This window comes from Juglans regia, chromosome 5 (assembly GCF_001411555.2).
Source record: "Juglans regia cultivar Chandler chromosome 5, Walnut 2.0, whole genome shotgun sequence".
In the NCBI taxonomy this organism is placed as follows: Eukaryota; Viridiplantae; Streptophyta; class Magnoliopsida; order Fagales; family Juglandaceae; genus Juglans; species Juglans regia.
The window spans coordinates 9,868,773-9,884,803 of record NC_049905.1 but is presented as its reverse complement, the minus strand read 5'-3'; the positions used below and the strand labels follow the sequence as shown (position 1 = coordinate 9,884,803).

The following is a 16,031-nucleotide window of genomic DNA, read 5'->3' as shown; positions in this document are numbered from 1 at the left end:
ATCTTGTATCATCAGGATCACCGGCCCAATCAGAGTCACAATAGGCATTAATATCAAAGGAGCCAGGTTTGTAGAAAAGGCCATAATCAAGTGTATTCTTCAAGTATTGCAGCACACGTTTGGTTGCTGTCCAATGAGCCATGGTTGGAGCTTGCATGAGTTGACAGAGTTGATTCATTGAGTACGAGATGTCAGGGTGTGTGAGAGTAACATATTATAAGGCCCCCACCGTTTGCCGATATTCAGAAGGATCCTGAAGAGCTTCTCCATCATATTTGGACAGCTTGGACCCTGAGACACAGGGGGCTCGATATGGTCAGATACCAAGCAGTTTCACAAGGTCCAAAAGATCAGTAATATATCGTGTTTGCCGAACGTGTAATTCGAAAGAATTGTGTGTGGCTTCAATACCCAAGAAATACATCAACTGGCCGAGATCCTTCATAGCAAACTGAAGTTGTAGTTTAGAAATAAGAGAGGTAATGAAGTCCCGATCATTTAAGGTAACAAGAATATCATCCACATACACTAATAAAAACACATGGACTATTCCAAGGTAATAAGTAAATAATGAGGGATCAACTTGTGAATTTTGAAAGCCAAGCACCAAAAGAGTCGTGGATAGTCGATTAAACCAAGCCCGATGGGCTTGTTTCAACCCATAGAGAGATTTATGAAGCTTACAAACAAACTAAGGATGAACTGGATCTTCAAAGCCTTTCGATTGACTCATATAGACCTCCTCTTCTAAAATGCCATGGAGAAAAGCATTAGAAACATCAAGTTGCCGAATTTCCCAGTTGAAAGAAACGACAAGTGCAAGAACCATACGAACAGTGGAAGGTTTGATGACCAGGTTGAATGTATCATGAAAATCAATACCATTTCTCTGAAGATAACCAACAGCAACTAGTCTGGCCTTGTGACGTTCAATACTGCCATCAGGTCTCCATTTGAGCTTAAAGACCCATTTGCAAGGGACCATGTTTTTACCAGGTGGTCGAGAACATAATGACCATGTTTCATTTTGTAATAAGGCCTGAAACTCACTTTTCATTGCTACAAGCCATTCGAGTTGAGACGCCACGTGAGCGTAGAAACGAGGTTCAGAGATAACTACACCTTCATGTAATGCTTGAAGAGGATGAAGAGTAGAATATAACTTAAAATTGGGAAAGCTATGGGGCCCAAGATGACTGGTTTGGGATCTAGCAACTATATACGAGGGAGCCACATGAATAGTTGAGCCATCATTTTGGGGTTCAGGAGATGCACTGTTTTGTGGTTCAGGGAGATGACAAGAAGAAGGTGCAGTAGAAGAGGGAAAGGTAACATGAGTCTCGGTTTGGTCAGAATTGAGAGATGGGATAGAAGAATGGAGATGGGTATCGGGTGAGTCAGTGTCGTGCGAGATATTTGGGGAAGAAGTCTCTCGAATATTAGATGAAACAGGGGAAGAAGTAAAAAGAAATGAGGGAGGGGTGAAAAGTAAACTTGGAGAATTACCTGAGGGGTGTGCGCAGCTGGCAGGATCAGTGACGTTGGATTGTACATGAGCTGGAAACTTTCCTTCGTCAAAAATCACGTTCTGAGATATATAAACACGTCTAGAGGAAGGGTCAAAACACCAAAAACCTTTATGATTAGAACAATAACCAATGAAAATATAAGGTGTGCTACGATATGATAATTTATCATTTGTATAAGGACGTAGGCATGGAAAACATTGACAGCCAAATGCTCGAAAATATGTGAAGTCGGGAGGAAGATGAAAAAGCCGCTCATAAGGTGATAAATAATCAAGAACCTTGGTAGGTAAGCGATTAATTATATAAGTAGCGATTAAGAATGCGTCAACCCAAAATTTCTTAGATAATCCTGATTGAGCGAGAAGAGTAAGCCCCATTTGCATAATATGACGATGTTTCCTCTCGACGAGGCCATTTTGTTGAGACGTATGAGGACATGATAATCAATGAAAAATTCCATTAGCACTCAAAAATTGCTTAAAGATGGTAGAACAAGATTCACCACTATTATCACTTTGAAATTGTTTAATGGTGGAATTAAATTGTTTTTCCACTAAAAGCTTGAATTTAAAAAATGTAGAATAAACATTGGATTTATTTGAAATAGGAAACATCCAACAAAAACGAGTGAAGTCATCAATGAAAATTATATAATAGCGACAACCACTCAAACAAGAAGTGAAAGTGGACCAAACATCAGAATGAATTATTTCCAAAGGAGTAGTTGATACTCTTGAAGAATCAGAGAATGGCAACTGGTTTGACTTTCTGGGTTGACAAGACACACAAATGGACTATTTATTTATTGAATCACTAACTAAAAGAGTAAAATTAGAAATGACACGATGAATAATTGTTGTGGAAGGATGTCCCAAGCGACAATGCCAAGTAGAGGTAGAAGCCTTGACGCCGACAGTCATTGTGAGAGCATGCAATTTTGGTGATGATAATTGATGAAGGTTGATCAGGTACAATCCGTTATCACTTGGTCCCGTTAGTAGCGTGTCCCCCGTCAGGATATCCTTCACTGAAAAATCAGAACCAGTGAGTTCAAAAAGAACATTATTATCGTTACAAAATTTATTGATAGAGAGAAGATGAGCAGAAGCTTTAGGACAATAAGCAACATTATTCAAGGCAAGCATAGATGAAGATGTTTTAATGGAAGCATTGCCAGTACAAGATATGAGCAAGCCTGTCCTATTACCCATGCCCACGGAGTCATCACCTTCATAGGGTTGAGAAGTGACAAGATTAGCAATATCGGAGGTAACATGAATATTAGCACCATTGTCGGCATACCATTGATGCTGATTTAAATAAGTCGTATTAGCCTCAGCAACCATACAACTAATTCAGTAGGAGGATGACGTCCTTGGAACGAGTAGTTCATGCGATTAAAGCAATCCAAGGCCTGATGTCCCTCGTGTTTGCAAATTTGACATGGGGATCGAGATTTGTTGCTGTTGTGCCGAGAACCTTGTTTAGAACCAGGTTTATGCTAGTAGAGAGCATAGGGAACTGCCTCAAAGTGGAGAGATTGGTTATGAAATTTTTGCATAAGATCATGGTTCAATAACTCTGCATGGAAATCCAAAAATGACATAGATTTCTCTTTGGCGAGAAGCATATATGTTGTCACAAAGGAGTGAAAAGAGGAATTAAGACCATTGAGAATAGAGATAATTAAATCAGAATCATCAATCGGTTTCCCAATAACAGATTATTCATCAGCAAGAGACTTAACTTCATCCAAAAAATTTTGGCAAGACAAGGAGCCTTGGTGTAAAGTTTGCAACTTTCTCTTGATAAGAGAAATACGAGACGTCGAGGGCGCAACAAATCGTGTGCCAAGAGCTTGCCAAGCAAGTCGAGAAGTCTCAAATCCATAAATGGTGGAGACCACCGCAAGAGACGAAGAAGAAATAATCCAGCCAGGTATTGTTTGGTCCTTATACTGCGAAGCCAAATAACCAGAGTTAAGAATACCTTGGGCCTTTTGTTCATCGCTGGAAAAACGAGGTGGACATAGATCGGAACCATCAATGATTCCCATGAGTCCATAGCTCTAAAACAGAGGAAGCAATTGAGCACTCCAGGCAAGGAAGTTAGTTCCATCAAGTTTGATGGAAATAACTTGAGCAACCCTCAAGTTATCTTCTCCTTGATGTTGATGACATAGTTGTTATCGGCAGCAACCCTCAACTTCTTACCAATTTTCTTGCTCACCTTAGCAATGAATTTGCTATGAAGGATCTAGGGGTTCTTCATTATTTTTTGGGCATTGAGGTTCAATCTACTTCCTCTGGTTTATTTCTTAGTCAAACAAAATATGCAGTTGGCATCCTTCACTGAGCAGCCATGACAGATTGCAAGCCCATTGCTACTCCTATGTTAGTTGGTCAAAAGCTCACTCAAGCTGGCTCTCTCTTCTCCAATCCAACACTTTATCGATCCATTGTTGGGGCTTTACAATATTTGGTCATCACACGTCTTGAGCTTGCTTATAGTGTCAACACAGTTTGTCAACATATGCATGCCCCTACAAATGACCACTTCTGTGCAGTTAAGCGTATTCTACGCTATGTAAAAGGCACTTGGTTTGAATCTCTACTCTCATCCAACTTCTTGCCTATTCCGATACCGATTAGGCTGGCTGCCCCGACACTTGCCGCTCTACATCTGGTTATGCCATATATTTTGGTCCGAATTTAGTCACTTGGAGTGCTAAGAAACAGCCCACTGTTTCCCGCAGTAGTGCAAAATTTGAATATCGATCACTTGCTTTAGGCGCAGCCGAAGTCACCTAGCTCACTCATCTGCTTCATGATCTACATATTTCTCTCTCGGCTACTCCTACTATTTTCTGTGATAATTGAAGTGCCATTTCCATGTCTGCTAACCCAGTCTCTCATGTTCGTTCCAAGCATATTGATCTTGATTATTACTTTGTGCGTGAGAAAGTAATTGCTGGACTGCTATATGTTAACTTTGTTCCCTCTAATCTTCAGATTGCAGATCTCTTCACTAAGAGTGTCTCTCGATCTAAATTCTTTTTCTTTTGATCCAAGCTTTCCGTCTCGCCTTGCCCCACGGTCAGCTTCCCGGGGGGGGTGTTAAGGATAGTCCATCTGTTATGGAGACTTCTGCTATGGAAACCTGCAGCAAATCATGCACATCATCCTCAAGTCAATGCAACAATAATACTCAAGAAGGAAACAAATAACTTTTTGATTGTTTTAGAATATTCTGTCATTAAGTCTCTTGATTGTAATTCTTCCAGTTTATAATATAAATAAAGTCTTCATCCTACATCAAATGTATGTTGAGGAGTTTTCATTTGTGTGTTTTAGTTCTGCACAAACCAAGGTCTCCAAACCTTGTCACTATCTATTAAAATAATATTTTTTCTATTTTTATTTTATTACTTTTTTCTCAAACTTTCATTTATAACTTCTTAACTACTCAATATTTTTTATTATGTTATGAATTATTACTCTAGTGAATATCTTAAACAAAAATTTAAATTATTTATTTATAGGTAAGGTAATATTTTTAAAATTAATTTTGTTATATTTTAGTAATTATTTAAATTATTTTTAAAATTATTATTTAAAACTATAATAAATGATAATGAGAAAAAGTGTAGATGATTGAAATAAAAATTTATTTTATTTATTAAAATAAAATATTAATACAAAATAATTTAGAAGATAAATAATAATTTTTTATACCTAAAGAATACTGTTCATCTCCTGAATTTTTTTCCTTAAAATAAGAGTTGATGTAGGAGAAATTTTAACAGAACTGTAAAATAAGCCATGGGGGAAACGGTGTTATTGGCACCGGGCCACCGGCTGCGAATGCTTTAACGACCGATCTTTACCTCATGTCGTCTCTGTCACTCTACTCTCCGACCCCACTGTTTCAGAAGGCAAAAGACACTGAGAGAGCGCCTCGGAAACTGCATCAAGGTAAAGAAGAAGAAGAAGAAGCACAAGCAGCTACACTACATTTGTTTAGAACGACCAATCTGCGTTTCTGAAAGAACAATAGTTCAGAATCTCTCTCACAATCTCACCAGCTTCTCCAAAAGATTCGCAAGGTAAACGAAGATACAGAATGCTACTGATCTTTTTCCTTTTCTTTTTCTCTTTTCGGCTTCCTCTTACTCCACCCCAAATGTTCTCCCCGTTCACCACACTAACAAGAACCTAGAAAACAAAATAAAAAACCTCGCTTTATTGTTGCATTACGTTTTGCTGTCTAGTTTCTCACGTTTTCACGGCATCCAAACGAGGTTATATGCTTTTTTATCTTTTATCTTTATTTTTCACTCTGAATTTCTGACTCATTGTGGTGCTTCATCCCTTTTAATTACGTTTATATTTTCTTTCTCTGATTGTAATGATATTTCATTATTTATTTTGAAGTTCTCTTTGGACGAAACCTAATTTTTTTCGTATAGAAAAGAGTTGTTCTGCCGAGAACTGACAAGTTGCAGCTCTTTCTTCTAGCTCGAGACCTCGATATTGCAGGCTTTGAAACGCAAACCGAGTCTCAAAAAGGTTGCTTGTAGTTTTCCGACTTTAATTTTCTTTTTCCTATAAAATTACGTTCTCAAGAGGGCGCCTTAAGTTGTCGTTTCCTTCCTCACTTCCTTCAAAATTGTCCTGGAAAATATCTAGTTATCTTTTTGTTTTTAAAAAACGAGAAAAAGATTCCGTAGTAGTAATGTCTGTAGAAACGAATGGACTGATCGATGGTGTTTTCGGGCTTTTCACAGACACAATCATAGGCATAGAGCGGTTTCATAGAGCTTTTTCGTATCCAAAAAATGTCAAAACCCCACGTTATACAGTCTTCTCATTTCTTCGCGGCGAAACTGGAGGGGATATATAAATTGTCACGCTATGGACAAAGTTTAGTAACTAGTTTACCATTTTATGTTCGTCTGTCGTGTCTGTGGTTTTATGTACTTTTCCTGTAGTAGTGGTCCCTTTTGACGATATTAAATGGTTTTCAGCATGTTGGATACAAAACAACATCATGGATAGGTGAAGTTGAAATTTACTTAGTACTGTTTTATTAACGATTTCAACATACTCTGACCCCACTTTTATGGCTTCTTTTTGTGGAGTTTTTCTTTATTTAATTTTTATTTTCAATCAAACTTATGGTTAGGAGTATATCTTCTGCCTTTGTGGCTTACAATAGGATGATAAGGAGCACATGTCCTCTATCATGAACCCATTAATTTCATCATGTTAATTCGCATTGGATTCCCTCGCCTCAGTGTTTTTTTTTTTTTTTTCCCTGAACTGTGACAGCCTTTGTCGGTCAGGCAGCATTAAAGTAGCGGAGCTTATACATCAGCCTCATTTGCGCTTTGTTCCTAGAGGGGCTGTTAAATCATGCAGACCGCGAAAGCAAGGTAACCTCAAATGCTTGTTTACTCTCTTCCTTTTGGAGCCTTCTTGTGATATTGTTGCTTCGTAAAATTGAAGGGTTAGCTGAGGCTGGCCGGGTAATGCTGTTTAAATTCAAATCATACCATTTATATTTTTTTGCCTTCTGGGCCATTTCTTGTGTTTAAATTCAAATAATACCATTTATATTTTTTGCCATCTAGGCCATTTCTTGTCTGTTAGAACAAACTGTACTGCATGAGTACTGCATTGGTGTATAACCGAAATCTAACATTAATACTGGTTATGGATGGCATTAGTTTAATTTTTTTACTGTAATGCCAGAGATTCTTTATCTTTTAGTGCTTCATCCATTCGTAAATTTTTCTTAGGTTTGTCTTCTCTTTCCTTGGAATATTCTTATGTGTACTGCACATCACTGTTACCAATGCGTTCATGCAACTTTCACATTGAGGATCCTTTTTTTTCTAATGTTGGCAAGCCATGGCTCATAAGTTGCAAAACAATGATTTAGCTATCTGTTTTTGTCTCCTGCATTGACATGGGTCTATGCTGGGGCCTCTATGCAGTTAGAGGAACATAGAGGGCCCCAGCAAGTCCTGGGCAGAATAAGGAACAATATCATTTCCATAACCATGATGGATTGCTGGCTCATTTGCTGATTACCTTTGTTAATCTAATTATATACCATCTATCCCCGCTGTGGAATGGGGGACCTCTGTTGTTAGAGGTAAGGCTAACTAGATGCATAGTTGACTTCTTTTGATAACTTAGTATCATTCTCTTTATTTAGACCATCGTTTCTAAGTGCATTCTCATTGGATTGGCCAAATGCATCTTCAAATTTTAGCTAATATCACATGAATTTACATTTGTCTATTCTATTTAAATTCAATCCCCACATTGGATTAGCCATTTCCTCTCTATATAATAATAAAATATTATTATTTTAATAATTAATTAATTTATTTTATTTTTATCACATTTTTTAGTTCTACCAATTAAATATTAATAATAATTATATTCTAATTAAATTAATATTAAAAAAGTAGTATTAAATGTTAATAATAATTATATTCTAAATGTTAAATGTTAATTATATTCGAATTAATTTAATTTGTTTGCTTGGAGTGAGAAACTAATATTTTAATGTTTGATGAAGTAATTCTAGTTAGCTATATTTGGTGAAGCACTGTAGTTGAAATCTAAATTATTTTAGAGATGCCCAATCCAATGTGGGGTCTTTTTGACACAGATTATCTAAATTTTAGCCATCCTTCAACTTTGGCCAAGCCAATGAAGATGCTCTAAGCACTAAATACTCAAATATTTTAGATTTATATATGAAGAAAATTTTCACCAACCAAATTAGAAGTTCAGCGAAGCAATGGTAATCACTTTGCATTTCATTGTCTACATTTGTGGGTTCTGGAATACATCTGACCTGGGGCATTCCTAGGGAAGATGCAAGTGGCATAGCTTCTTATATGGGCCATAAGCTTAAGAAGTCTTAATTACACATCACAAGTGTGTTTCATTTTTCAAAATTTTTTGGTTTAATTCTCATATATATAGTGAGTGTTATCTGCCAGCCGCTATGTGGAATCCCTATGCAGAAATAGTGAAGTGTGAGAAAGTGACTTGCATGAAAATAAAAGGCTTAAGCTTTGGATATTGTTAATGCTCCTATTTATTTTAATAAGCTTTTAAAGAGTGGTCTCCTATGCTAATCTAAAGCTCCTAACCCAAAAAGTTTAAGAACCATTTATTGAAGAAAAATGATATTCATCAATTTTTTTTTTATTGGCACCGGATGCACAAGCCCTAAGCAAGAATTTTTCCTCAAATGCACATTGGATAATTCAAGAGAAATTTTTTTGTTTGATGGTCCCTAGAAATTGTTTTCACTAGGGTTCAAATCTTAGGCCTAGAGGGAGCATCCTACAAAGACCGAAGCCCTTACCACTTGAGCCAACGGTTATGTTCATCATCTTTTTTTACTATTACTTAGCTTTATCTCTTGTTGCTCCATCAAATGATTGACAGATAAATGAAAGAATTCTGCAACTTACAAGTCGGTGTTGTTTACCACTCATTGTGGGACCCACTATGATGATTTATAAAATATGTTAAAAATACAACTACTTTTTCATATTAGATGATGCGACAGACTTTGAAATCAATAGTGTCTAGTGTATCACTAAACAGGCTTGTAAATAGATTTTTTCTTAATGAAAAATAACTAATATTTTTCCAGCCTGTTGATTATGCAACAAGGGATGATGAGAAGACGGTGGTTAAAATGAAGATAGATGGCATCACTTTTTATTGACTGATGATTCTGAAAAACAAAGAAATTTTCCATGGACATTGCTTTACCTCCCAATGTTTGAAATTTCTCTCCACTCTCTCTCTCTCTCTCTCAAAAGAGAACACCGTTTTCCCAAGTGCAATATTAGTGCATGGCATATATTCAAATTTGATGTGTTTAGCTTTTACTTGTCTATAAAATATACATTAAAATTTGACATCTGCAATCAATAGAGTTGGAATATATGCCAAAACTGGTGTGTAGTTCTGATCGATCCAATATATCATTATCAGAATTTTCATAACTATGTGAAATAATCTCTTACATGTCCATGTACTTCCTAGTAAAGCATAATTGAATAAAAGTTTATCAGTGAGGATGTCACAGATGGCTCGTCCATCAATTAGCTGGCTGACTGAGAGTGTGATCTAAAATATATTGATGAAGTGGTTTCTGCCAACCTTATGAGATTGTCACTCATGTATGTCATGATTAAATTATTTTTGTTTTAAGTTATTTCTATCCCCATAGAAGCTTGTGATTTCTGATACCAATTATAACTCATAACTGATTGCCATATCACTTATCTTAATGTCAGAAGTAGCTCCTCAGAAGTGCCTCCGAAGATTTCTTCTCGAGCCATACGCCAACTCAAGCCAGCTGCATTAGAGACTGACTCTACATCTGCTTTGACTCAAATTAGCAGAATACCCAAAGACAGAAGCCCAAAAGTTGTTGAGCGCAGATCACCAAGAAGCCCTGTGTCCGAGGTACTCTTAATAGCTGATTCCACTAACCCTGCTGTAACAGCCTAAGTGTTAAGCTTGTTGTGTTTGGATGTATGTGCAAGCACTGACTAGCAACTATTTATGAGAACCTCGGTCTCTCTCCCCTTTAATAAATGTGTGGTCAGAAATTAGGAATGCACAATCAATTAACTCAATCTCAAATTATTGTTGAGATTATCTTGATGTTCCTGGCAACTAGTGTTATCTTAATGTAGGTTTTCTTCTCTTAGTTCCTTTGTGTGGACTTTCTATGCAAGGTTGGGTGAGTTGGTTTTGCCCTCTTCAACTGCTCTGTACATTGTTAATGCTCTATGTTTGCATATTGATGGAGAAATCTTGAGGCGAAAGACTTTCTATCTGGAAAAGTGTGCCATAAAACTTGGCCTGCCTCCCCTCTATAGTGCTTAATATAAATTGTATGGGTCATATATATAATAAATATATATATGTATGTCTGCTTATGTATATGTATATGTATATCTATTTATCTAACACTAAGTTTGTTGTTGATCTCTGTTAAGATAAATGTAAATGATTAAATCTACCTTTTCTTATCAGTTTAAGCTTTTGAGATAAGTGGTGTTTAGCAATCTCAAGGGGGCATGTACAAGAATTAAGTTACGCATTTCATTTCTTAACTTAGAGAGGGGAAGACAGAGAGAAGCTTTCTAATTCATTTTTAAAAGTAGCTTTTTTTTTTTTTGATTGTTTGTGAATGTAGGCACATTGCTTAACTATGTAAAAATTTCTTTATTACTGCGTTGTTTCCTGATCTGTATGTGATTACTACATAGCATATTTCTCTCCATCTGTGATTATGTAATATGGTATTTGTTTATCTACTCTCCATTGCATAACTGTTACTCCAGTGCTTCTCTTTTTCTATAGAAGTGGGAGTACATATGTTGCATGATAGTTTCTGTACGTTTTCTACAAAGGTTGAGTTGAAAGTTCTCGAGGACTTCTAAACTTGCATCTTTCTTGCTCCAGAAGAAGCGCCCAAGCAGAATATCTGAATTGGAATCCCAGGTTTCTCAACTTCGAGAGGAACTGAAGAAGACAGAGGATCAGCTGAGTTTATCTGAGTCATGGAAGCAGCAAGCCCATCAAGATGCTGAGGAGTCCAAGAAGCAACTATTGGCCCTGTCTTCAAAGCTCGAAGAGTCCCAGCAGCAGTTTCTGCAGGTGTCTGATTCTGGGGAAGCTCGTACTTTTGAGCACCAAAAGATCTCTCAAGAACAGGATCCAGCTAGGCTGTCTGAGCTCGAGGCTGTCCTGAAGCAGAATTCAGTCGAGTCAGATGCCTTGACCTCTGCCATGAATGAGATTCAGCAGCTTAAAGTCCAGCTTGAAATGGTAGCTGAATCTGAGGCTACACAAACCAAGCAGGTAGAATTAGCAAATGCAGAGCTGCACGGTTTAAAAGGAAACCTTGCTGAAACTCTCTCTCTCGTAGAGAACATGAAAAAGCAGCTACAAGATTGCAGAGAATCAGAAGCTCAGGCTGAAGCAATGGTTATGGAAACTCTGCTGCAACTGGAAACTGCTAAAAAAACTGTAGAGGTGCTCGGGTCAGATAGGTTGAAAGCCATTGAAGCTTACAACTCAATTGCCTTGGAGTTAGACCAGTCAAGGGCACGTGCCAACTTACTAGAGGGACTTGTAAGAAAACTTGAGGCAGACCTAAAAAATGCTAGTGGCGACCTTTACCAGAATCCTTCAGTTGAACATAGCCTTGAGCTGGAACTTCTAAGAACTCAAGAGATGAGGGAATATATGAAAATTAATGCAGAACTTCATTCTTTGAAGCCTGAGGTGGCACGACTAAGATCTGCTCTAGAAAGTGCTGAGACCAAATACCACGAAGAACAAATTCGAAGCACAGTGCAGATAAGAAGTGCTTATGAACTCATGGAGCAGATAAAATCTGGGTCAAATCTGAGAGAGGCTGAACTGGAGGCAGAACTAAAAAACACAAAAGCTGATGTTGAAGAGTTGAAATCAAACCTGATGGATAAGGAAACTGAATTACAGGGTGTTTTGGAGGAGAATGAGGGGTTGAATTCAAAACTTGAGAAGAACCTCTCATACCAGAAAGAATATGTACTGGAAAAGGATCTGAAGAAATCAAATGAACATATTGCAGAATTGAGGGCCAATTTGATGGATAAGGAGACAGAATTACAGAGTATAATGGAGGAAAACGAAATGATGAAATTGGAGATCAACAAGAGGGAAATGAGCAGCAGGGCAAACGTGAATGATGAGGTTATTGCAGAAGTAGAGGCAGCAAAGTCTGCAGAACGTGAGGCTCTTGTGAAGCTTGGAGTTGTGATGGGGGAGGCAGATAAGAGCAACAGAAGAGCGGCAATGGTTACTGAGCAGCTGGAGGCAGCACAGTCAGCAAATTCAGAAATGCAAGGGGAGTTGAGAAGGCTAAAGGTGCAGTCTGACCAGTGGAGGAAGGCTGCGGAAGCAGCAGCAACCATGCTTTCGGCAGGAAATAATGGAAAGGTAATGGAGAGAACTGGATCCTTGGACAGCAATTATAATTTGGTTGCAGGGAAGTTTAGTTCACCTTACTCGGAAGAGGCGGAGGATGATTTACTGAAGAAGAAAAACATTAACATGCTAAAGAAGATTGGAGTACTCTGGAAGAAGCCACAGAAATAGGAAGACCTTGTTTGTGTTGCTATTACACCGCCCCTATTATTATTTACACGGTAAAAACTCCTTCTCATTTCTTAACTTCATGTTTTATATTTTGACAGCTAGAGTTTAGTTTGTCAGTACAGCCATGTTTAATTCCTGAAGTAAACGTTGGCACTCTCCCGAAGCTCTCAATTATAGTGTAATGGCACAGTGATTTTCTATGCTATCTGAGATCATTTTATCTAATCCACAAAGATATGTTGTAGGTGCAAATATCCTGTTTTATACAAACATTGAGCTGCCTGTTTTTGAGTTCAAAAGAGGAACTTTGTCAACAAGTTCTAGGACACTGACCGAATTAATGGGGGACATGGTTTTCTCCTGATATGGGTCTCTCTTAAGGAACCTGTTTACTATACTTTTTGAGTCCTCATAGACAACTGATCATCTAAATAATAACACATAAACATATAAAATATTTTACAATGACAAGATTAACAAAAGATGGATATTATTTCTAAATGGTTTAGTTGATATATTATTCTTTCTAAAGTGGCTCATGCCACTAGGAGAGAGCATTTTAAAAATATACCTCAATTGGTGCAACGGACTCAGAACTAATGGGTCACTAAAATTTCCTGCTGATGGTTCCATGTATTTGCTTTTCATCAGAGTAAAAGTTCAATCTAAGAACTGCCTTTTTTTGTTCGTAAAACACATATAGCATACATATAAGATACCAGTGAGTGTGTGTACGCGCGCATGTTGGCATCTATGTTTTCACACTCTATAGGGCATTTTATCGAGAATTAGCTTACTTGTTAGTGCCAAACAAGTTTGGATTAGGATTAACTGTCGATTGCTTTTCTCAAGTTTTATTTACTGAAATTATCATTCTGGTTTGTCTTTAGGACATATTACTCTTTAGTTGTACATAACATGTCAACCAGGGTAAAGTCAGTGGGAGATATAACAGCTCTTTTTATCCTAATATGGTGTTTTATCTGTGTATTTTTATTGTAATACAGGATTATTCTATCTGTGTATTTTTATTGTAATAAAGGATTATTCTTGTTCGATGTTAGAACTTAGGATTTCCATTCATTTAGTACAAAGTAGTGTTAATTACTGAAACAATCTCGTTGGTTTTCCTCTTGAACATATTACTCCCTCTGGTATAAATTTAAACATTTTATTCTCTGAGGTTTAGAAATTGATCAAATTATCACTCTGTCAGAGTTAGTTAGTGTCCTATATAACGACACTTCAACTGAGTGAAACTCTTACCATGCTTGAACGTCCAATAGGCTTTGGACACGTGTTTGTAATGCCTCGTCATCATTGTCGTCTGTAAAATAAAATCCACTATAGCATAAAATTTTCAAAGTTGCACTTTTACACCTAAGCGCCCTAAATGATGTTGCACTATTCAACAAAACCTCTTTCAATATTAATGGAAGGAGAAAGATAAAACCAAAGATTCTCCCAAATCGAAAACCCTAACACAGGTAGAAGTCCATTGTTCTAAACTCCATAGCCAACCTGAAAAAGTTATTTCATGAATAACAGTGGTAAGATGAGCCATGTCATCATTGACAGGTACGAAGTTGGGAGGAACACCATAACCTTTTTTGGGATGCGCTAGGTATGATACTTGAAAGCACCCATGCTTTAATTTGAGATTCTGTTTCATATAGTCATAGAAAACCTCACCTCACCCTTGAAGGAGGTGAATAGTACCAACAGGATTCGTGAGTTTCAAATGATACTTGAGGTTTGTAAGGGGACCAAAAAAAATTTGGCCTTCATTTTTATGATCTTTAAATTTGTAAAATCAGCATTTGAAACTTGTATGGGATCAAAATTTGGTAAAATTTACCTCATTTGATGAACACATTTGTTTTGGTGTACCAGCCTCATGAGTGTGTATGCACGTTGTTGACATTCAAACTGAATGCATATCACATGCCTACCTAATAATAGATGCACTCTAAAAAGCTAATTGTGTGATGACTTTTGGATTTCAATGCAGTGGGAGGTTTGATGCTGCCTTTTCTCTTGGTTTGATGAAGTAAGTTGTGATCGTGGACTACATCTTATACCAAAAATGGTGAGAAGAATTAAAAATTTGGAGAACCATGTTTTTTTTTATGGAAAAGGCAAAGGAAAGAGGTTAATGTTCTTTTTGGTGTTGTCTTGACTGCTGGTTTTGTTTTGTTTTGTTTTTCATCGAGGACGATGGGAAAATCAGTCAATATACCTGCCTTGATCTGTATTATATGGTGTATAGGCAACAATCTCAGCAATGACTCGGAAATATATGTATAAAGTTTAATGCTTGTATTATGTGTAGAAACTTTGTCATTGTTGTTGTATGTTTGGAAGTTGACTTCGTCATGTGTTGTATGGGACCCTATAAATTACTTGCAACGAACTGAGTGTACTGTGTACACCATGTCTGCAAACTCTCTGTACATCATGTGAATGTGTACTGGATTAGGTACTCGTGTAATGTAATACGGACAGTTGGTTCTTAGTATATCACATGCCATGTCAATAAAAAAAAATTAATGCTATTAATGCTTAAAAGTATCAATTTTAATTCACTTGGAATATTGTGATAATAAGGTAGTACCACATCATGATCTAGACTTCAGGATTACCTAATAATTTTCTGAATTATGACAATACAAGTTTTTAGAGTCGATTGTTTGGTATAATATTAGTGGTTTTTTAACAGAAAAAATGATTACACGTAACAAAATGATGGATCGTTGATTTTTTAATGTATTGTGAAATTACCAATTGTCCTAAACGCTTAAACTGTAAATTTAATTATTTATATTATATTCTTAAAATGTACGGCCAAACCGGTTCTTTATTTTGTCAGTTTTGATCAAAATGGTCCTCAAGTTAAGTTTTGTATTAATTGTCACTGTAGTCTATAACATGCATTCATGCATATAGTACAAGATTAATGGACAGAGTGGATGCTTCTGGCTCGGAGAGAAGCCGTCAGTAGCTGCAAAGACTGCCTTGACATAGATATATCTATCCTATATATAAAAGCAGCTATGACCCTGTGAATAGTGGATGTTGTTTGATGTAGAGAACATTTTAGCCATTTTTCCTTTGGTTGTTGCGTTGATGGCACTGTGTATGTACGTAAAGAGTGCACATCGTCGTGCACCCAGGGGGCTTAAGGGGGTAGGCATGTAAGCCCACCATCTCGTTGCATGTTGCGAGCCAAGATTGACCACCACGCTGGATGGCCAGGTAGAAATGGCAGCACCATTCCCACTGCCCAGCCGGCAGCCCACTA

The 16,031-nt window shown here is 37.1% G+C and overlaps 1 protein-coding gene across 4 annotated transcripts; it reads left to right on the top strand.

The window, feature by feature from the left end:
- Positions 1–5,347: 5,347 nt before the first annotated feature.
- LOC108988575 (interactor of constitutive active ROPs 3-like) lies at positions 5,348–15,084 on the top strand. Of its 4 annotated transcripts, XM_018961880.2 has the most exons (6): positions 5,348–5,634; positions 6,047–6,097; positions 6,860–6,963; positions 9,868–10,039; positions 11,048–12,780; positions 14,742–15,084. In XM_018961880.2, exons 3-5 carry the CDS (start codon positions 6,944–6,946, stop codon positions 12,728–12,730), a joined length of 1,875 nt encoding a protein of 624 aa, XP_018817425.2. In that variant the 5' UTR covers positions 5,348–5,634; positions 6,047–6,097; positions 6,860–6,943; the 3' UTR covers positions 12,731–12,780; positions 14,742–15,084. The 4 variants fall into 4 exon arrangements, with proteins under 4 accessions (XP_018817425.2, XP_018817426.2, XP_018817424.2 ...); XM_018961881.2 differs by lacking the exon at positions 6,047–6,097 and having other exon boundaries at positions 6,874–6,963; XM_018961879.2 differs by lacking the exon at positions 6,047–6,097.
- The last annotated feature ends 947 nt before the right edge of the window (positions 15,085–16,031 follow it).

Bases quoted from the DNA above. Each gene is read 5' to 3' on its own strand.
- LOC108988575 (XM_018961881.2), top strand. From the start codon at position 6,944: ATGCAGACCGCGAAAGCAAG. The intron at 6,964-9,867 runs GTAACCTCAAAT...TCTTAATGTCAG, and splicing joins ATGCAGACCGCGAAAGCAAG to AAGTAGCTCCTCAGAAGTGC. The intron at 10,040-11,047 runs GTACTCTTAATA...TTCTTGCTCCAG, and splicing joins CAAGAAGCCCTGTGTCCGAG to AAGAAGCGCCCAAGCAGAAT.